General features: G+C 45.5%; 1 protein-coding gene and 2 pseudogenes across 3 annotated transcripts; all 3 read right to left on the bottom strand.

The window, feature by feature from the left end:
* Positions 1–975: 975 nt before the first annotated feature.
* LOC125519117 (disease resistance protein RGA5-like) lies at positions 976–4,790 on the bottom strand (annotated as a pseudogene). The gene is made up of 6 exons (XR_015610084.1): positions 4,698–4,790; positions 4,385–4,604; positions 4,028–4,301; positions 3,092–3,912; positions 2,309–2,892; positions 976–2,197 (listed from the first exon to the last, which is right to left on the bottom strand). The product of XR_015610084.1 is annotated as a disease resistance protein RGA5-like (transcript).
* A 122-nt stretch (positions 4,791–4,912) lies between these two features.
* Positions 4,913–13,574, bottom strand: LOC125524377 (inactive poly [ADP-ribose] polymerase RCD1). Of its 2 annotated transcripts, none has more exons than XM_048689434.2 (9): positions 13,421–13,574; positions 8,220–9,280; positions 7,900–8,141; positions 7,727–7,806; positions 7,430–7,558; positions 7,237–7,332; positions 5,682–6,429; positions 5,403–5,603; positions 4,913–5,320 (listed from the first exon to the last, which is right to left on the bottom strand). In XM_048689434.2, exons 2-9 carry the CDS (start codon positions 9,167–9,169, stop codon positions 5,190–5,192), a joined length of 2,577 nt encoding a protein of 858 aa, XP_048545391.2. In that variant the 5' UTR covers positions 9,170–9,280; positions 13,421–13,574; the 3' UTR covers positions 4,913–5,189. The 2 variants fall into 2 exon arrangements, with proteins under 2 accessions (XP_048545391.2, XP_048545390.2); XM_048689433.2 differs by lacking the exon at positions 13,421–13,574 and adding an exon at positions 12,787–13,024.
* A 6,935-nt stretch (positions 13,575–20,509) lies between these two features.
* LOC147960625 (uncharacterized) lies at positions 20,510–22,049 on the bottom strand (annotated as a pseudogene).
* Between the last annotated feature and the right edge of the window lie 217 nt (positions 22,050–22,266).

The raw sequence follows: 22,266 nt of genomic DNA, 5'->3' as shown, positions 1-22,266 counted from the left end.
GACGGCCTATGGCCGGTTTGCAATATTTTAGAATCCTCAAATTCCAAAAGGAAAAAAAGATATGCTCAAATTTTAGTTTTTTTAATTTTGGTTAAATCTGGTCAAACTACTTATTCAAGAAGTATTAATGTTACTACATAATTATTCAAGAATATTAGTATTACTAAATAATTATTTTAATTTTTTCAATTTTGGTCAAATCTGGTCAAACTGTGGTCAAACTATGGTCAAACTTATTCAAGAAATATTAGTGTTACTAAATAATTACTGCTTTTTAGTATAATAGTTTCAAACTCAAACGGTGAAACATGTGACCTAATGCTCAAGCTAAACTACTGAGGGTTAATAGGATTGACAGCTTACATTTGTCAGGAAAAAAACAAGTGCAGACCTGGAAAATAGGGGGAATAGAACTCCGAAGTTAAGTATGCTCAGGCTGGAGTGAGAGGATGGGTGACCGACCGGGAAGTTAGACAATTTGGAATGAGTGATCCACACTTGAGCAGTTAAGAGGGGTAACTAAATCATCAAATAATTCAGAATTCCAAAATTTTCAAAAAAAATACCTTTAGTACTGATTGGTAACACCAACCGGTACTAAAGGTCCCCCATACCATGGCGCGAGCTCACGCCACGTGGTGGGCCTTTAGTGGCAGTTCGTGCCAAACTGGTACTAAAGGGGGGAGGAGAGGGGGGCTTTAGTCTCCACCCTTTAGTGCCGGTTGCAGAACCGGCACTAAAGGCTCTTACGAACCGGTAATAAAGCTCTGTACGGGAGTCTGTTGGCCTTGTAAATTAATTGTTATGATCCGTTCAACTTATATTTAAATGCATCATCTTTCGGTTCAAATTTGATTGAATCTGTGCAAATTTAGTTTTACTCCGCTAACTTTAGGAGATCAGCTAGGTGTGGCGAAATTTTAGTGGACTGTATATATTTCAGTAAGGTATATACTCTGCTAACTTTTAGGGATCAGTTAGAAATGCCCTTACACGTTTTGGGAAACCATTAGTGGTGTGGGCTAGCAAATCGGATACGTAGTTTGCAGCGGGCTACCCGCGGAGGATTTTGAGACACGTCTTTTCTCTTCACCGTGAGATCGAAAACGAATGGTCTACCACAGCGATAAACCGCTGGAGGGTTTTTGAGGTCGTGATACATATTTACAGTACTACTGTACTTACTGTACATGACTTCATTTGCTGTGGAATGAGCATAACCACGTCAGGTGATATTCAGAACTGACCTTCTCTAGAAGAAAGTTACCATGAGCCAGTAATCTACTCTTACCGGTTATGATCGTGATTATTACTTCCCGCGAAAGGGCCAATCTTATTGTTGCACTTGCACGCTAGTCATGGATGTCATTGTCCTACGTACAGCGGGCATTTGCATGCTTAACCCAGCAGGTGTACAGCAAAAAAATAAACCCTGGAGTAGAAAAGACCGCGTTGCTGCACCATGGGCCCATGGCCAACACAAGACAACTTATTTACCAAAGCTAGTGAAGTTAAAATCTTTATCAACCGAAGCTGCTCTGCTACAAATGGAAGCCACATCGATCAAGTTGCAAACAACCAACCTGTGGGGCACTTGCTAGTTGGCGAGTCGAGGACAGGCTACCAGGGGGACGGCGGTGGCGGGATCCTGTCGTCTAGCAAGAGGCAGAGGAGCACCGGCGGCGGCGGCCGACGTCCGTCCGTGTGGCAGCAGAGGAAGGCCTGCGGGCAGCGGCGGGCGGAGGCCCGCTCCCGCGTTCTTGGGGCAGCAGGCGCTTGATCGCAGACAAAGAGCAATACAAGGAAGATTGTTTCTTTGTATACAAGAGCAAGGCATGTGCCTACGGTATGTGTACTCTTGATGACCGTGAAGGAAGGCAAGAATCTTATTCTCTAGTTGATGAGCTGACACACATCGGATAAGACAGTACGTACTTGCCAAGTTTCGGCAGATCAAAAGTTTACTTATGTTCAGAAGAGTCGACAGGTGGGGTGACATTGGCAGATCCCACTGGTCTGGTCTGTTAATTTACACCTGACCCAACAACACCCAGGGCCATGGTTGAACCACCAGTGTTCATACAGAGCTCCAACTGGAATCCAGACCCACTACAAGGGAAGGATGGCATTCGTCTTTTCTCTCGGAAGAAAAGGTGGCCATGGCTTGACCATGAAGCTAGCTGGTGCTTGGAGCCTCCTAGAAAGACAGAGAAGAAGAATATATCCTATACATGAAGCATCCCAAAGGAACACATAGTATGGTATTTTCATCGAAAATTAACATGGTACTGTTGTGACTGAGTTGTACCTGGAGTCTGTGATATGGTGATCCCGCTTTTGATCAATGAGGGAAAACCTGAATGCGATGCTGAAAGTGGTATCAAGGGACAGAGACTGAAGATTGCATGTGCACAGCTTATAGAGGGAAGACACTGCATTATTCAGGTGCACATCAGAAGTTTCAAATGAACTCTGATCCCTTCTTCTCTTTCCAAGATAACTTCTCGAGTTCCTGTTCGGAATGTCCCAAAACATGCTCACATCTCTCATGTTTGTTAGGAGACCAAATTCCTGGAAGAAGCCAGTTGGCTGCTCAAATAAACTAATTACTTTCAGCTCTTCTAATCCTTGCATGTTCCCAGTTCCATCCGGTAGCTTAACCCCTCTATCAATCAACAGATGCACCAAGTGCCGAAGTCGAGCGATGGTTGCTGGCAATTCAGTTATGAACGTGCCTTCGAGGTTCAGTGTCTCTAGATTCCGCAGTTCGCCGATTTGTTCCGGGAGCTCAGTAATACGTGTGTTTCTCAGGCTAAGGTACTTGAGTTGAAATGAGCTAGATATGTTGTTAAGATAGCCTGCTAACATGTGGCAGCCTTCCAAGTCCAAAACCTGCAAAAATCTGGATTTAAACAGAGAAGGGATTCGGATCGAACGCCCAAAAACAGTAAGTGATCGAACATGAGAATAAATCAAGTTTGGTCGTAGGATATCTCCATTGCTTTTTTTTCTTTTTGAGATTATGTGGCCTAACAGTAATCTCAAAAAGAACATCTTCATTGCTCTTGTGCTGGAGAGATAATCGACGAACCTTGTTATGTGGCCTACCAGTAAGCTCTGGAACACCAAGTAGGGTGACAAAGTTCTCTTCAACAGACTTGTACACTATGAAATCAAGGATTGTGTCATGAACTCGGCATACTGTCACCTCCCTGTACCTATTTATATGCCATGGTTGGATCAGGCTCCTGTTGATCAGCTCATTGAAGCACCTCTCCCCCAGTTCATACGTAGTGTGCCCGCTCCTTCCTTGAATAAATCCCTCTGCCTGCGATCCATCTTCTTATCAGACGGCTCTTCTCAATGGGATAATCCTCTGGGAATATACTTGGATACAATAGACAAGTTTTCAGATCGTGATGGAGGTCAAAGTAACTAAGGGATAGTATCTTTATCATTCTTTCAACACTTGGATATCTTTAATGTGCACAACCAATGGAACTTTGCACTTGGGCCCATTGAACCACGGTCTGAGCTTTGTTCGCTAGTAGGCCAGAAATGGTAATAATCGCCAGCGGCAAACCGCCGCATTTCTTCAATATATCATCACAAATTCTGTTGAGGTGTGTGTGTGTGTGTGTGTGTGTGTGTGTGGGGGGGGGGGGGGGGGGGGGGGGGGGGCACTGTCTTTCTGAACTGAATATTCTCTTGAGGAACAACCCCTTTGAGTGCACGGCGCTAAGAGGCCTTATTTCATAAACATGGTCTGCATATGTGGAGGAGCATGATTCGGCCACTGCCTTTATACGCGTTGTCGTGATTACTCTACTACCAAAACTGTTTCTGGGAATTGCACATTTGATAATCTCCCATGTCTCTACGCTCCATACGTCATCAATCACAATGTAGTACCTGCCACATGAATTTGGTTGTAAATTTAGTCATAGACTGTAATGTTTCTAAAGTGCGCATGACCAAAGTTCCTATTGATGGATTAGCCATAGGGGTGATGATTATAGCTTCATACCTTTTGTCTCGAAGGAAATATAGAATGTTGTCAATGAGTTGTCTCTCATCCCCAGATTCAGTGCCACTGTGCTCTAGCTTGCTCAGTTGGCTCAGAATACCTCTCAGAACCTTCACCGCTTCAGGGTCTCGAGAGACGGACACGAAAGCCCGGTACTTGAATTGCTCTCCAAACGAGTGGTAGATTTGGTTGGCAGGAGTCGTCTTGCCCATCCCACCAAACCCCACAATGGACGCCGCCTTCAGCTGCTTCGGGGTCCTCCACCCGGGACAGCCTTACGAGGAATGCGCCCATGTGCTCGAGCTCTGGCTTGAGGAACTATCACCTCGCCACGTACGCACGCGCCCCCCAGCATGCCGGCCAGCTTCTCCAGGACCGGCCCCAAGGACCCCGTGGCGGCGCTCACCATCAACCCGGCCATATTAGATGGTTGCGTGAGGAAATGGTAGGAAGGAAAGGCAGAGCAGGCACCACCAGAAATGGCGGAAGAGCTCACAGCACGCACCTGAACCAGGGAGGAGAGAGGGTCGATTTCGCCGGCGGTTAGACTGGGCGCGATGGGAATCCGGTCCAGTACCTGAGAAGCAAGGCATAAAAGAGCAGGAGTGCGACCATAATTTAGTGAAGGATGAACTCAGATGGCATAAACATGAATTACGATTTTTACTACGTATTTAGGCCATTGCCAACTTCTTTCCTTGTCGTGCAAGGAAGAAGCCTTGTGGTGATGTATACAACACCAACTGGGCGTGCCAATTACCATGCCGAGGTTGGAACGCCAGGAAATTCCTGGCCTAGGTTCAACACTGGGCAAACGGGTAAACTAGGAGTACCACAAAGATTAAATAACACCACCACGGCCACAGGCACATGAAACACAGGAGATAACAGTTGCCAAGTTCAACTGATAAACAGTTATGTTCAGAGTCGACAGGGTGACTGGTATGTATCCCTACAGATAAACCCAAACTAACAGCAGATCCCACTGGTTTGTTTACACCTGAGCTAACAGCACAAGTTCCCCCCGCCTGTACAACGGCAAGCCAAGCCACCATCCAGCACATGAAACGGGTAAACATTTACATGTACAGCAACAGAGATCCAAAACGGGGACCAAAGGGGTCATCCGCGGTGCAATCTCGGCTGGCTGTCCCCTCTGCTACTACTTGCCCTTCTCTCGCGGAGTTGACAGGGCGACGAGGATGTCAGCCGCCTGAGCGACGTTGCTGCCGGGCTCAGGGACGGGCGCTGATGGCTTATTGCAGGGTCCAAATTGTACTGCCTCCCCGGTTGCTGCAATTGGTAAAGGAGTGTCGATGTCAGTGGAAACAGGAATGATGGTGGCTACGACGTTGCGGGTTAAAAGGAGACGTACTCGGTGCAGGAGCAGTATAACCCATGGTGGCTGCACTCGGCGCCTGAGAGTGCTCGCCTTCAGATGCTGTATGTGTTGTTGGAGCCCCATGGAGCGCTGGCTCGTTGTTGCTTGATGCTGGAGGATCATGGCAGTTTGGCGCGATACTCAGTGCTAGAGAATCGCAGCCTTCAGCGCTCAAAGCTGAAGAGTTCACATGTCCTGCATGATCATGAACAGCCTCGATGATTCGCATATTTGGTAGGAAAGAATCAGTTTTACACATGATCCACAAGTTACCTGGCACATGAGCTGGAGCTGCGACAGAAGAAATCGAATCACCACCATGGCACTTAGTTGGATAAATTGCTTGGCTTTGTGGCGCAATACTCAGTGAAAGAAATTCCGGGCCTTCAGGTGTCATTCTTGGCACAGAGCTGGGACTTTTCATCCCTCTGAATTTGGTGCTTCCCAGTGCCAAAACTGGCCCAGGACATTCAGAGCCCTTCAGACTGAGTCCTGGAGCACTAATCCCACGGCATTTTGAGGCATTACTTGGTGCTGGAGAAGCATAACCATGAGATGCAGATTTTCCAGAAGCTGTCCTCAGAAGGACGTTATGAAGTGTAGGTGCCATTCTAGCTGCAGAAGGATCCTGATTTTTGGCACCATGATTTGCAGAGCTTTCAGGTGACATTATTCGTATAGGAGAATCCCTACTTTTGGGTTTCACACTTGGGGAAGCTAGGCATATGGCACCAGAAGAAGTAGATGTTTCAGGCACACTGCTTGGTGCGACAGAATCATGGCTTTTGGGCACCGTAGCTACTGCAAGAGTATCACATCCTTTGGTGCTAAGAGCTGTGGAACTTTCAGCCAATGTATTTGGTCCACAGGAATCGTCAAGGTTACCAAGAGTTAGTGCACAATGCCCAGTTGTTTTATCCAAGGATATGTGTTCTTCTGTTGTCCTTGCAGGATCTTCTGCTGCTACCCTTGCAGGATCACTGGACATCACTTCGACAGAAGATTTATGCCATAGTGATGGCTGCAACAGATCCAAAAATAAAGTTATGCTAAACACAAACCTTACTAGCCAAGGAAGGTAATTAACTAAATAGCAACCTGTAATATTTGTACATATATAACTGGTGTGCTTGAGAAGGGCAACAACAACAACAACAACAAAGCCTTTTGTCCCAAGCAAGTTGGGGTAGGGTAAAATATATTCGAATGATTTCTATATTCATGTATCAAATTCGTTACAATGAATCGTAAAATTCTCAACCAACAAATATAGCAAATAATTAGTAGTTCTTCGAGTTTTTTATCCAGTTTTCCTTTCCATAAAAGGATCATGTGTGCCTCATTCTACGAGCTATGTGCTTACAAACCATCATACAGAATTTATGATACATGCTACTGGAGTTAAAACATTCTGAACTGTGCACCATCACCACTTGATTGCATATTAGGATTCCTAGAAACAGGAGTTGCATATCTAATACCTTCCCTTCTGGAAAGATAACTGGTGGTGGTTTTGGAGAGGTGCATGTCTGTCATGCAGCCATATCCATGCATTACACATCACACGATCACAAACTGAATTTTATGTTGTATACACTTATGAACGTAAGTGCAAGCTGTGTGCATCTAGTACCAGTTCCGCAAAGGAACATGACGAATTGGCAAGCTTCACATGTGGGCCTATCCTCCCTATATAATTTTGTGTGCGACCATTTACAGGCAAAAGTATGACTACATGAGCCAAGAGCTACATTAGTGTGTGGATGCACTGACAAATGTGCATATTAATAAAGGTTTCTTAAGGAAGAAAACACAACAGGAGACTTACACAGTAATGGAGTTTCTTTAAAGTTTCCAAAAGTAACTTTTCTCCGACTATTATTATCATCTTCTTCACCATTTCTTCACGACTTATTTCGTTTTCCTGTCAGATAGAGAAAAGGAAATGTTCCATTGCCCATCATACCGCCAAAAAATGGAAGCTAATAGACACGACATTACTTATTAGACTCTGATAGTACCTTCAGCTCTTCATAATGATGGAAGAGCAGTTCCTTTGCTACAGATGATATATGGTCTTGGATCATTGCAAACAGAACTCTGAAGGATATCCATGGGGATGTTGGTGCTTCACCAGTTTCACCCATTATCTGCATACAGATAGGTCTGGTTGCATAAGTGGAGTACGGTGAACCAAAGCTAAAAACATTACATGAAGCAGATAATGTAAAATGTCGAGCAGCATAGCTGGACTTCTACAAGAACAAGTTTCTATTGTCCAACTGTAATCAATCTGAAAAAACAGTAAGGTGCCTCACAGGTTGAAGAGTAGAAATATCCATAGCAACTTCCTTTGGTGATGGGTGAAACCATAAACCCTTCAAGCCAAGTAAGTAATCTGCAAATAAGTTCACCAAAAAGACAGACTCACTCCACTTATCTTGTCTTGATATGACATATTAAAGGTCTTAACACTTATTAACCATCTTACTTCGAACTTTTGGTGAAAGTCTGAAACTAACAAGATATTCTAAACGGATGTGAGTGTTAAGATGGGATGGCCACATAACATAACACTTTGGGTTGGAGCAATCATCAACTCCAGAATCATATATCTCGCTGCTTGGAAAAGAATCTTGTGATCCAGGCGTGATAGCTTCCATGTTGCCCAATATCACTCGGCACAATAACATATACTGCACCGCTTTTTCGTCAACATCACAAAGACCGACACTGCCAAACAATGAAATACGATCAAGTATGTTAACTGATAAAATGGAATAGTCAGCATACTGAGTTAAGATAACACACCTGGTAAAGGCTCGATCTTCTGGTGAAAGATAAACACCAGCGCTCAAGCATGCCTTCTCAGCAGGTTTTCCGGTGTTACCAAACCCATTAATTAGAATCCTAACTATGTCACTCTTTGTAGAACCCAGCCATCCATATCTTACATTTGAATCACCACGATCTTCTTTGGTGCAGCTCATTTGTTTTTCAAAAGCTTGAAGTCGACACTGAGCAGTGATATCATTCGGGGAGTAGCGGTGGATATGAAGTATGTTATTCGGTGTTGCAAACGGACCCATACCAGAGAGAAAAAGGTCCTGAACAAGCAAAAAGTCTTCGCTTCCTCTTTCCACAGATGTGATCTTTTTACGTAATATGTCTGCAGTGGAAGGCTTATGTGGCCCCGGAGGGCCAGATTCAAGAACAACTTGCTTCACCACTTCCTCTGGAGAACTTACAGCCTTATCCAGCATTATTCCCTGTGCACCATCCTCAACATTACTAGAGTCCAAATTGGCCGTTTCATCACCTTCCTCATCAAAGAACAGAGAAGGAAAAAAGCCCTTTCCAGTATCATCATACCATGCAACAGATCGCTGTTTTCTTGTTTGTAGGTTGACAAGACTCATTGACAAGAAATCAACAAGAACAGGCTCATCATCCATCACAGCCACAACACTAGATTTGCCGCCTTTAAATCCTTCAATCAGGGACTTCATTATTAGCTCAGGAAAATTGTGCCAAGAATCTTGTTTGTAAAACACGATACGGCTGGGAACTCCACTTTTCAGATAATTGACACAATCACTGGCAAGATTAGGTCGCGTGCAACAGCACTTGCACCGTTTAGCAGATGGATCAGAGGGTCCATTGTCAACCACGACTCGACGAGACTTGCACTCTTTTGACAGGCAGTTGTCGACAAGCTTGCGCTTCAAGCACAAGGGTTTGGATTCTTGTGGCGACGCCATTGTCTAGCTTGGTTCCTACCAGAACAGATGGAGAAATACGAAATAACCTTAATATGGTACACAATTTACAGGTCTCCCTTCATTTTGACCACACAGCGGTAGAGAATGATCCTGTATGAGGTAATGAATGATGTCAGTCATACAAAATACACACGAGTCAAGAATCTATGCACGGAAGTCGTATCTAACTAATTCACAGAAGCATACTTGAATTCACGGTACTTGACTCCGAAAAAGGAAAATCAACAAATACATAATGAAGGGCCAAAACAAAGTATGTTCTTTTACACCAAGCAAAAATTGGTAGGATAGTTGAATGCTTATTTCTAGCCTTACCACCAACACATGTTTACTGCAACAGTATATAGAGTGCAACAATAAGTGCTAAATGCTCTTCGTGCTATTGTAATCGGCCTTACAGGAAAGAAAACGCAATTCATACAATTTTTGTTAGTAAAAATGCATGATATGATAGTTCAATAGAGTAATTTCTTGCGCAACAATAAGGACAGGCCCAGTGCTAGAAGCTCCCGCACCAGGTGGGGTCTGGGGAACCCTGCACAGCGCAAAGCAGAGAGGCCGCATCGAACCCAGGACCTCTTGGCACAAGTGAGGAGTACTTCACCACTGCGCCAGGCCCGTCCAAGAAGCCTTTTTTATACAAGTACAAATATACATAAAAAATACCAGATATTCTTGACACAACCTTCCTTGTCTTAAGCCATAAAATTGAAGTTGTTAAATAATGACACTGACATGAGCATATAGCTACTTGTGGGCCAAGAAATCGTTCCGCATGTGTTCAGCGTGATACGAGATGCGGTTCACAACAAAAATCATTCAACGTGTAAAAACTGGCCTGCATTAATGATACTAAAGCTTGTCTACGTGTATTATCCACGTAGCAAGTGGAACAGGTCAGGCAAGTAGGAACTAACAGAAATGGCATTGCAAAACAACATCATGATGTGCAAGCATTGGAAAGAAAAATTGCCAGTTTTCGTGTATTAATTCTACACCGCGAAGCAATATGCAGAAACAATTCCGCAATGTTAGCAACTGTGCAGCAGGAAACCATAGAAATACCCATCTCTGCATGAAAACATATCAGGTGCATCCACCTCATGGGGTGCTACCATGACCCAGCCCTACATACACACGTGTCACATTAATTTCAGAAGGAAACACCAACGTTACCATTTCGGTTGGATACAGACAATAGCCAAATCAAGAAAGTTACTCAAGAACCGACAAATTCTTTTCTGCGTAATTAAGTACCAATATAAGATACTCTGGACTAAACGCCTCAATTTTTGTTCTGCTGTATTAAGCCACAAACTTTAATGTTTTTAATTAGTAAAAACTGCATGGCATTCCAATTTTACCAATTCCTTGAGCGATACGTAACACTCCCATACAACTTGCAGACCAAGAAATCATATTTGCAGGTACATCTTCGCGGGGAGAGATACACACACGGGCGACGAAAGCATTGCCACCACCCATTCTATGTCATTCAACCATCGTTCGATGCCCGACAGTGCACACGGCCCAGATTCAGTTGAACATGAGGAAACAGGGGGCTAACAGCACCAATCCTCCAATGAAATGAAATAGAAACTCCACGGCAAAGATGCTATACCTTACTATAACCAACCAGCAAGTGTAACATGCATCTCAGAATCAGAAATAACACGCTGAGACGACTCAGTACGTGGCCACCCAACATTTCAGGGAAATGAATGTGATATTTCTCTCGTGTATAGATTGCACGGCATGACAGCATGAAAACAAACATAGGTACCATTCCACGGAGTTAAGGACTTGCCAGCAAAACCCTAAAATACACATCTCCGTACACACGGAGTCACGGACTAAACAACGTCTGACAACCAATCTAAAAACTCAGCGCGTAGGCACGAGGATTCAATTGACCTTCTGCCCCTGAAGGGCTCATTCGGTTTGGAGGAAATCTAACCGTAGGAATTTAGAGTAGTATAGGAATTTGATAGGATGGCACTTGCCACCCTAAGGAATTGACTTGCCTCGTTCCTACGCGCAAAATGAGCTTTGAGTGGATGTGTAGTTTCCTCCAAAAGCATAGGAAATGAATAGTATTCCTACAAAATTCCTTTACGCATTTCCTACAAACCGAATGCATATATAGGAAATTTTTCTCTGGAATCCTTGTTCCCATGTTTTTCCTATAAAAATCCTCCAAACCGAATGAGGCCGAAATATGGTTTTTAGGCTGAAAACCCAACCACCAGAAAACAGGGGCGATACGTAATACTTCCCATAGAACAACTTGCGGACCAAGAAATCATATTAACAGGTACCTCTTCTCAGGGAGATACACACGCGCACGAGGAAGGCATTGCCACCACCCACTCTATGTGCTCCAACCATCATTCAACGCCTGACAGGGCACACGGCCCAGATTCGGTTGAACATAAGGAAACAGGGGGCTAACAACAACAATCATCCAACGAAATGAAATGGAAACTCCGCGGCGAAGATACTATACCTTATTATAACCAGCCAGCAAGTGTAACATGCATCTCAGAATCAGAATTAACAGAAATAACACACTGAGACGACTCAGTACATGGCCATTCAACATTTCATGGAAATGAATGCGATATTTCTCTCGTGTATGTATAGATTGCACGTCATGCCAGCATGAAAACAAGCATAGGTACCATTCCACGGAGTTAAGGACTCGCCAGCAAAACCCTAAAATACACATCTCCATACACGCGGACTAAAGAACGTCTGACAACCAATCTAAAAACTCAGCGCGTAGGCACGAGGATTCAATTGACCTTCCACCCCTGAAATATGGTTTTTAGGCTGAAAACCCAACCACCAGAAAACAGGGGCGATACATAATACTTCCCATAGAACAACTTGCAGACCAAGAAATTATATTAGCAGGTACCTCTTCTAAGGGAGATACACACACGCGTGAGGAAGGCATTGCCACCACCCACTCTATGTGCTCCAACCATCGTTCAGCGCCCGACAGTGCACACGGCCCAGATTTGGTTGAACATGAGGAAACAGGGGGCTAACAACACCAAACATCCAATGAAATGGAATGGAAACTCCACCGCAAAGATACTATACCTTATTGTAACCTACCAGCAAGTGTAGCATGCATCTCAGAATCAGAATTAACAGAAATAACACACCGAGATGACTCGGTACATGGCCATTCAACATTTCAGGGAAATGGATGTGATATTTCTCTCGTGTATGTATAGATTGCACGGCATGCCAGCATGAAAACAAGCATAGGTACCATTCCACGGAGTTAAGGACTCGCCAGCAAAACCCTAAAATACACATCTCCGTACACGCGGACTAAAGAACGTCTGACAACCAATCTAAAAACTCAGCGCGTAGGCATGAGGATTCAATCGACCTTCCGCCCCCAAAAATTTGGTTTTTAGGCCGAAAACCCAACCACCGGAGAACAGGGGCGGACACAGCCGCTGCACGGGGGTCGGGCTGAGGCAGATCTGGAAGAATTAGACTGTATCGAAGCAAAAAAGAACACCAGGGCACAGCCAACAAACAATTCAAGCGGCGGCAACAAGCTAGGGCTTCCTCACCGATGAGCGGAACCACGGCCGACGGATCTTCAGGACACGCCAGCCAACCAGGATGGGGGTGGGGGTGGGGTGGGCGGAGGAGGAGCACGCCGCCGGCGAGGAAAGGCTGTGGCCACCACCACGCTGATGGTTCCGGACTGCCGGCGCTGGCAAAGGGGATCTTTTTTTTATTTCGCGAGGAGAGACTTGCTTGGGACGGACGAAAAAGTAGAAACCGCCGCCGGGTGCGGGTGGCAGGCAGTAGCGGCGGCGGGACTGGACTGGACTGGGTCGGCCGAATGCGCTATGGGCCGGGCCGGGCCCGCAACATCCGAGCCGCATGGTGGTCGCCCCGAAAGCAAAATCGGCCCAAAGAGCCAGAAAAAAAACACTAGCGGCGTACCGAACAAGAAAATGGGGAAAAACTCCATCAGCTCGACTGGCGGCCGTCAGTAATCTGCTCAAGAAGTGTGCAGCTGCAGCGGATTTAATTCGCAAATTCAGTAGCAACTCAGCGAGCAGCAGCGTCGGCAAGCAAGCAGCGACCAGCATCAGCAGAATCCAACAGCAGGCAACACTGCGAAAACAAGCAAGCAGCCGACCAAAATTCAAGCAAATGGATGGAGAGTGACAGCCGAATGGGAACGGGACGAACACGAGAAGGTAGACGACGGGGGCGGGAGAGGCGGCCACCGCCGGCGTGCAGGCGCTGCGCCACCGCCGATTCACGATCTAGGGCTTCGGGATGGGGGAGTGCGGGGTGCCTACTGCCGCCCGTGCCTTTGGGGCAGTGGAGAGTGGAGACTCGGCAGTGCAGCGACGCAAGGAGGTGAGGAGAAGTGGAGAACCAAAGGGGGTTAGCATTTACCTGATTGGGTTGGGCTTGGGCTTGGGCCTATTAGCTAACCCAAAGGCCGGAAACGCAGAAAATGGACCGGAACCCCCCCCAAAAAATGGACTTGGAACTGAATTGAACCCACCCCTGAGGTGGCGAGCTCGCTTCCGGTGAGTCGGTGCGGCGACGGTGAGGGTAACCCTAGCCAATCTTTCTGCAAAGGAGCCGAATTGCTACTGCATCGATCTATGATGGTTGTGGGTTGTCGGCAAGTGGCTTCATGAAGACCATCTTCGAGCACCGTCCTAGGGGTGCGCTCATGAGCTTCATAGGAAGCATTCGGTTCTTTGCAAAGGAAAAATACTTTTGCCTGCAACTCGTGCAGGTGATGTAACCGTCTCGTCATAAAGGTTGTCTAGCTCTATCCTATAACATACTTAAGAGAGAAAGATTTGGTGTCAATGAATCGTAGTTGTCAGACAATAATGTGCAAGCTCTCTACTGGACGGGTTCTCTCCTTTCTCATATCCCCTTCGCTAGGTCTCTGCTCTAGGCTTTAGCAGATGGACCACAGGCGAGCTGAGCCGTGAGATTAGTTGTGAGTTTGAAGCTTTATTTCCATCATTGTCAATACCATTTTATTCAAGAAATGAGAGTCTAGAGAGAACAAAATTTTATGATTCAAGGAGTGCAATTGTTCAATGTTTGTATATGAGGAGCCTAATCCTAAGCATTTGTTTTGGATGTCATCATATATACCTAAGAGAGTAATCTTCACTAAATTATTTATCTCAACATGCAAGCATGTCACAACAACATACAATTATGAATGGGATATGACCCACCTCAGCGTACAACCATGCATGGGAAAAGACCCACCACTACATACAATCATGCATGCGAAAATATTTTTCATTCTATTATTGTACTCATATTCAACAAATTTTTTACAACTGTCCATAATCAAATATAATAAGTCTTATGCATTTTTAATTTTGGTTCATGTGTTATTATTCTAAATATAAATATTTATATTCTAGACAATCATATCTCATTGAAACGTATTGCAACCAATTCCAGCAGCAACACACGGGGGGGGGGGGGGGGGGGGGGGGGTTCATCAGGTTATATAGACTTGAAGCGGGCAAGAAACTCTATGTTCTCGTTATATCTCTTGTTTATCCAAAACACGGTGGTTATCATCTTGTGAATCAAGGTTTAGCGAATAACACTTACTGAAGTTGCATGTTCACGATTTTAGTATGAATCAATGGCCGTATTTATGCATCTCGGACCCATGTACGCTAATGAAAGCATGACTATTTCAGGTGGCCAAAGCGTTAGCAATCCCTAAGCTATTCAATGATCATTCACAGAGATCATGCAAAGGTCCATGATGTGCACATGTACTATGCAAGTTTAGGCCTACATATGTGCTCCATATTATGCTCCCGACTTGTATATGATCGTGAACCCACGATGACCATCAAGTGTCCATTTATGGCTCTCTTTACCATCTCACGTGTGCCAGGCTATGGCGGCACACCCTTTTGGCACATCGGTGGCACGTGCGTAAGACCGCCTATAGCTAGTATCAGGCAAAATTGTCAAGAAAAGTCATGCTTCTCGAAAATAACTTTTTCAGAGGAGTCACACCAAGTATTTTGTCTTGGAAATTGCGTCTCAAGACTAACTTCTCCAACTTATATATAGAATTCCTGGCGAGCTAAAATCTAACATCTCTGCTTTGGTGAATTCTATTGATTAGATCACCTCCCCACACCTCCTTTTGTAACACCCCCCCCCCTTCTCTTTTTGTAACTGTTCTACCTTACCTTAAAGACACCATGTAAATACTTGTACATTCCTCTCATTTTTTATTAATATATTTGTAGTAGGAGCCTCTCCTACTGTTTTAACCCTAAAAAAAGTCATGCTTCTTGCAATTGAATTTTGGGTAAATGATATGTAACGAAACTAATGAACATACATGCCTTCCTTATTTGACATGATTTAGGCATAATTTCAATTTTTTTAGCTTGGCTTATTTCCAATCTACATGTCATAATAAGTAGAATATTATTAAACTAATTAGGTCAAGATTAAATAAATCTAAGAGAAATGCATCCCAAGAATATGGATTAATCGGTGAATCTACCAAGTTAGGCACAAATTGCATTCGCAAATCGCAAGTCAAACCTTCTATGATCAGTTAGGAGATATCTAACTAGAAAGTGAAACAATTAAGTATTACAAAACCATCAACATAGGTCACACTTGAAAAGGCTAAACAACATTGCCTCACCTGCCGACAATTGCCAAAAGTCCTATTTTAATGTTCCTCATGTCATACAATGTGTCTTTTCGAGAGAGAAAAAGACGCCATACAATGTGTATCCTAATCATCTCTTCGAGCCTCTCGTTAAAACTATAAGTGGTTGATTCTTGGTTACAAATACTATAAGTTATTACTTCAAGACCTTGAGTTATGAATTGGAACAGGAGAGATAGATAAAATTTCCTCATGATTCCCAAGCCTATGTAGTCTGATATCGACATTGATAATGTCTTGCATTATGCATTGAGTAGGCCTTCAAGTTTATCCAAGGATTAGTCATGATCATAACACACGCCAAACTAGTAGTGTATATTGCACATCTATGGCTTGCTCTATATAGGTTCGTTCAATTATTTAAGAACTATGTACATATACAATTAAGTCTACAATAATCACTACTCATAACTCACAACGTGGCTCTGTCCCCACACATGAAATGGTTGGTATCACACATTAGTTCTTATGCACCCATCTCATTTGCAATATATAAAACATGTTTGGGGACGATTGTTCTCTGCCCATGCCCCCCCCCCCCACACACACATCTAGTCCATCGTGAGCTAATGAGACATAAATTATCACATGTAAATCTCCTACCTATCACCTATCACCTCAAGGATAACCTTGGTCATTTGTCAAGAAAATGCAGCAACTTGGGTAGGATATATGATTTTCTACAAGAATACAAAACATGCTCAATTATGTCAACAAATACATTTGTATTTGTATGTATATGATATATGTAAGTGACGTGGAAGACAAAGGAAAGATGTATCTGCGTAGAAGAATGAAGATGCCATAGAGGCTAGGTCTTTCCATCCTGCAGCTTGGGACAAAACATGAGTTGATTTGATCACCGCTTATGGTGTACTCTAGGCATCGAATATCATGGGAAATTTTGATCCACTATTTTCCCCCGCTCTCGTCTCTTATAACAGGAAAAACATCTACTTTTGTTTTGAAATACTCTAGAGGCTAGATCTTTCCATCCTGCAGCTTGGAACATGCATATTCAAAAGTGTCTAAATCTATTAGATACAATCATTCATGATCAACATTACCATTGAATTGAGATCGTTCTCATAAATCTTACTTGTGATTTTGAATTAATTTGAACTGTGGTAGGATATGACCATCTGGGGAATGATGGGATCTAGTTCCACATCAATACTACCAGTAATCCATGTACGATTGCTAGTGTAATGATTGATTGGTCAGTTCTAAACCCCATGTAAGCAACCAAATCAAAGCAATAACATAACAAGGATTGACATATGTGTGCAGCCATCAAACCGTGTCTCCACGTACGTGTGTTCCTCACAAAATCAATCTACCTTCTTTTTTTGCGGGAAAAATCAATCGACCTTTGTGTAGTTGCGAGCTAGTTTTGGTTCAATACGTGCACGTGAGCGCATCTGGCCAGAAAACAAATCGACTAGTAGCAAATCGGTCACCTGTATGTGGATTAATTTTGATCTTGTTTGTGTCACTCATCATACAGGTTCGTTGGAAAGTTTTGATCTTGTTCACTCAAAAGCTTTGATTCTGATGCTTAGGGCCCGTTCGGTTTCTCTCTGTAAACAATGATCTGGGGGTGCTAAACCGCATGCCCCATATATATATATATATATATGAGTTACAATTAGGGTACAACATGTATTGCTTGGGTATACTCCAAGTCGGCTGGTCTACCGCCGTGTCCTTCTCCAACACGCCCCCGTAGTCTGAACCAGGGAGAGGATCGAAGTGAAGACTGGACCTGAATTCTCTGAACACGAGAGTCGGCAGCCCTTTGGTGAAGATATCAGCAAACTACGATGATGAAGGAACATGGAGGACTCGCACAGCACCAAGAGCAACTTTCTCACGGACAAAATGAATATCCAGCTCGATATGTTTAGTATGACGATGATGCACTGGGTTAGCGGTCATGTAAACAGTGCTGACATTGTCACAATAGACAATAGTGGCTGTATGAATAGGGTTATGGAGTTCCTGCAATAGTTGTCGAACCCAACAAGTTTCAACAATACATGTAGCCACAACACGGTATTCAGCTTCAGCACTAGAGCGAGACACAGTGGTTTGATGGCGAGAGGACCAACTAATAAGATTGTCTCCAAGATACACACAAAACCCAGAAGTAGAACGTCTGGTGTCTGGGCAACCAGCCCAATCGGCATCCGAATAGGCCACTAAGGAATGTGAAGAGGATCGGTGGAGAACAAGACCATGAGCAAGAGTACCTTTAAGGTAACGAAGGACACGCTTGATAAGAGAGAAGTGAGAGTCACATGGGTCATGCATATGAAGACAAATCTGTTGAACCGCATAGGCAATCTCACGTCTAGTTAAGGTGACATACTGAAGGGCACCGGCAAGGCTGCGATATAAGGAAGGATCGGAAAAAGGAGAGCCTGCAGTGGTAGAAAGCTTGGACTGGGTGCCAATGGGAGTGGAAACAGGATGACAGTCATGCATGCCGGCTCGGGAAAGAACATCCAAGATATATTGTTTTTGAGAGAGATGAAGACTAGTGGGTGTGCGGGTGACAGAGATGCCAAGGAAATGATGAAGAGGGCCGAGATCCTTCATGGCAAATTCATGACTAAGAGTAGTAGTGATGGTGGTAAGGAAGATGGGAGAGGAGGCTGTGAGAATAATATCATCGACGTATAGAAGAAGATAAGCCATATCTGAACCACGACGAAGAATGAAGAGGGAAGCATCAGACTTAGATTCGACAAAGCCAAGTGAACGTGCATGCGAAGAAAAACATTGGAACCAAGCTCGAGGGGCTTGTTTAAGGCCATAGAGAGATTTAAGGAGACGACAAACATGAGTAGGTCGTTGAGGATCAATGAATCCAGAAGGTTGTTGGCTGTAGACCACCTCATCGAGGTTACCGTGAAGGAAAGCGTTTTTGACATCGAGTTGGTGAATAGGCCAGTTGTTAGTTAGGGATAGAGATAGAACGATACGGATGGTAGAAGGTTTCACAACAGGACTAAAGGTCTCATCAAAGTCTATTCCAGGTTGTTGTGAGAAACCTCGGACAACCCAACGAGCTTTGTGGCGAGAGAGAGAGAGAGCCATCAGAATTTAATTTGTGGCGGAAAATCCATTTGCCACTAACTATGTTGGTACTAGGAGGGGGCGGGACAAGGGTCCAGGTCTGGTTGAGAGTGAGGGCATCAAATTCTTCCTGCATGGCATGGCGCCAATTAGGGTCACGGAGAGCGGTAAGATAATTGTGAGGAAGGGGGGAAGAGGCTATAGCTGAGAGGTTAAGTTTGTTGGGACGGCCAGGAAGACGACTGGTTACGGACCGAGTTCGGTGTGTAGGAGGAGGTGGTGGGGGGGGGTGTGGTGCAGGGGAGGGTGGCGGGCTTGGGTGGTGGTGTTGGTCAGCTGGTTCCGGGGAGGGTGGCGGACTAGGTTGATGGTGTGTTTCAGGAGATGGTGCAGGGAGAGTGGTGGGCTGGGTTGATGGTGTGGCGTAGGAGAGGGTGCAGGGGAGGGTGGCAGGCTAGTTTGGTGGTGATGATCTGTCGGGGCAGATTGGGATGCGTGTTGTGGAGGGGCAGGAAGGACGGGATTAACAAGTCAGGTTTAGGGGGTGTAGATGGAGGTGTAAGAGGGGTCGAGGAATAAGGGAAGGTGTGCTCATCAAAGATGACATGTCGAGAGATAATAACACGTCGTGTAGCAAGGTCTAGGCATCTATATCCTTTGTGGCGAGGAGGGTAACCAAGGAAGACACATTTGGTGGAGCGAGGAGATAGTTTGTTGGGGGAGGTGGCAATGGTGTTGGGGTAGCATAGGCAGCCGAAAACGCGAAGAGTGTCGTAGGGAGGAGTGGTGCCATATAGGTTTTCGAAGGGCGTAGAGAAGTTAGTGGCTGAGGTAGGTCGGATGTTGAGAAGAAAAATTGCGGTGGAAAGAGCTTCAGCCCAGAATGATGATGGCATGGAGGCCTGAAAGAGAAGTGTGCGAATAAAATTATTGGTAGTACGGATGGCACGCTCGGCTTTGCCGTTTTGTTGAGAGGTCTATGGGCAAGAAAAACGGAGAAGGATGCCATTGGTGGAGCAAAAGAGATCAAGTTTGGTGTTGTTAAATTCTCGGCCATTGTCACATTGGATAGAAAGAATATTAAGATTAAATTGAGTTTGAGCATAGGCGTGGAAGGCGAGGAAGGTAGTATAGACATCGGATTTTTTGCGTAAAGGAAAACTCCAAAAGTAATGCATATAATCATCAACAATAATAAGATAGTAGCAAAAACCCGAAGGGGTAGGAATCGGAGATGTCCATAAATCACAGTGTAATAGTTAAAAAGGTTTAATACTAGATGACATCGAAGAGTAAAATGGTAATCTAACATGACGGCATAATTGACAAGCATGGGGGACGACGATTTATTGGGTGGTATGTGTTGGCGTTGCTGAAGACGGGACATGGTATGATGGCCAGGATGTCCAAGACGGCGATGCCAAAGGTCGGTGGTGGTGGCGGCGAGGAAGGCTTGAGCTTGGGTTGGACTGCAGAGTGTGTAGAGGGAGCCAGAGCTATTGCATCGAAGAAGTATGGTCTTGGTGAGGAGATCCTTCACAGAAAAACCAAACGGATCAAACTCGATAGAGCAAAGGTTATCCATGGTGAATTGGCGAACAGATATAAGATTTTTGATAATACGGGGAACAATGAGAATATTGTAAAGATAAAAGGGGTTAGAGGAGGAGGAGAAAAGGGTGGATGAACCGGTGTGAGTAGCAGGGAGAGATGCACCGTTGCCGACTGTTATTTTATGTGAGGAAGTGGGAGTAATAGAGGAGAGTGTACCATAGTCGGATGCCATATGAGATGAGGCGCCAGTGTCCATGACCCATTCTTGATTTCCGTGGAGCTGTAGGTTCTGGAGAGCAGTTAGCAAAGCAGGGTCCAGATGCTGATGAGGCGTGCCGGTGGAGCTGGAGGACGCGCCAGGGGGAAGCTGCAGGTGCCCATATGCCGTGTATGCTTGGAAGGGGGTAGTGCCAGCACGGGGACCTAGGACACCAGGAGCGCGCCAACGTGGCTGCCATGGTGCGGTGGGAAGCTACTGCCATGGTGGTGGTGAGGACTGCTGCTGCTGTTAGCCGGCCCGAGTTGGGAGACCAGTCCAAGGGTTGAACATCCAGGGGTTGTTGTTGTCGCGTCCTCGACCACGGCCACCGCCACGTCCACGTCGGTCGTCGTAGCCACCGCCACGGCCAGTGTTGAAGGAGGGCATGGTGGCTGTGTTGGAGTTGGAGCCACGGTCAGCGGGCGGTGGAGGTGGTGGTGCCGATGCGCCGCCATGAGGGAGGATGTTGTTGCCACTGGCCCAGAGCGCCATGGCGGACGCGTGCTTCGCATTGGTCTTTTTCTGGGTTTCCTCGAGGACGAGTGATGAGCGAGTCTGCAGGAAGGAAGGGAACGTGGCCTGATATGGCAGGAAGCCGCGCCCTTGCCCTTGAGGCCGCGAAGCACCGTCAGGACGAGCATCTCGTTGGAAACCGTCTCACCAACGTCGCCCAGAGCATCGACGAGAGACTTGAGCTTGGTGCAGTAGTCATGGACGGACATGTCACCTTGAGGTGTGTTGCGAAATTCCGCATCCAGAGCAAGGGCGCGACTTTTCTTGTTGTCGTGGAAGAGGTTGGCGATGGAGTCCCAGATCTGCCGCGCCGTAGACCTAGGTGCCATGATGATGCCGAAGAGCTCGGGGGAGATCGAGCCGTAAATCCATGAAAGGATAGTGAAGTCGTCTCGTGCCCAATCAGAGGTGGGCGAAGTATCGGATGGTGTGGCCACGCCGTCGCCGGTGACATGGTGGGTGAGGCCATAGCGACCGAGGGCAACGAGAACCAGCTCGCGCCACTTGATGTAGTTGGATTCATGGAGGTCTAGGGTTATGGCGACATTAGGTTTTAGGGAAGCTACATATGAGGAGGGGTTTGGGGTGGTGGCTAGGGCTTTTCCTGGCTCGGCGAGGTGCCGGTCAAGCTCTTCTTGGCGAGTTCGGAGAAGGGACTCGCGTTCCTTGAGCTCAGCTTCAAGTTTCTGGAGTTCGGCAGCCGAGGCCATGGGGAGAGATCGAGAGTTGGATCAGGGAGGCTAGGGTTTAGGGAGATCGTGACCCGGTGTCTGATACCATGTAAACAATGATCTGGGGTGCTAAACCGCACGCCCCAGCCTCCACATATATATATATATATATTCGTCGCCCTGGGTGAGGAATAATTATTCTTCACCCCCTCTATTTTACCATCAGTGCACCGTAATTTTACGTTCCGTAAGTTTT

The sequence above is a fragment of the Triticum urartu genome, chromosome 7A, assembly GCF_056163025.1.
Source record: "Triticum urartu cultivar PI428250 chromosome 7A, HENAU_Tu73, whole genome shotgun sequence".
In the NCBI taxonomy this organism is placed as follows: Eukaryota; Viridiplantae; Streptophyta; class Magnoliopsida; order Poales; family Poaceae; genus Triticum; species Triticum urartu.
This window is presented reverse-complemented; position numbering and strand designations above follow the sequence as displayed.

Coding starts and splice junctions, on each gene's coding strand:
- LOC125524377 (XM_048689434.2), bottom strand. CDS start 9,169: ATGGCGTCGCCACAAGAATCCAAACCCTTGTGCTTGAAGCGCAAGCTT. Junction 7,333..7,429: donor ATCATTATGAAGAGCTGAAG/GTACTATCAGAG, acceptor TCTATCTGACAG/GAAAACGAAATAAGTCGTGA. Junction 5,321..5,402: donor TTATACTGCTCCTGCACCGA/GTACGTCTCCTT, acceptor TACCAATTGCAG/CAACCGGGGAGGCAGTACAA.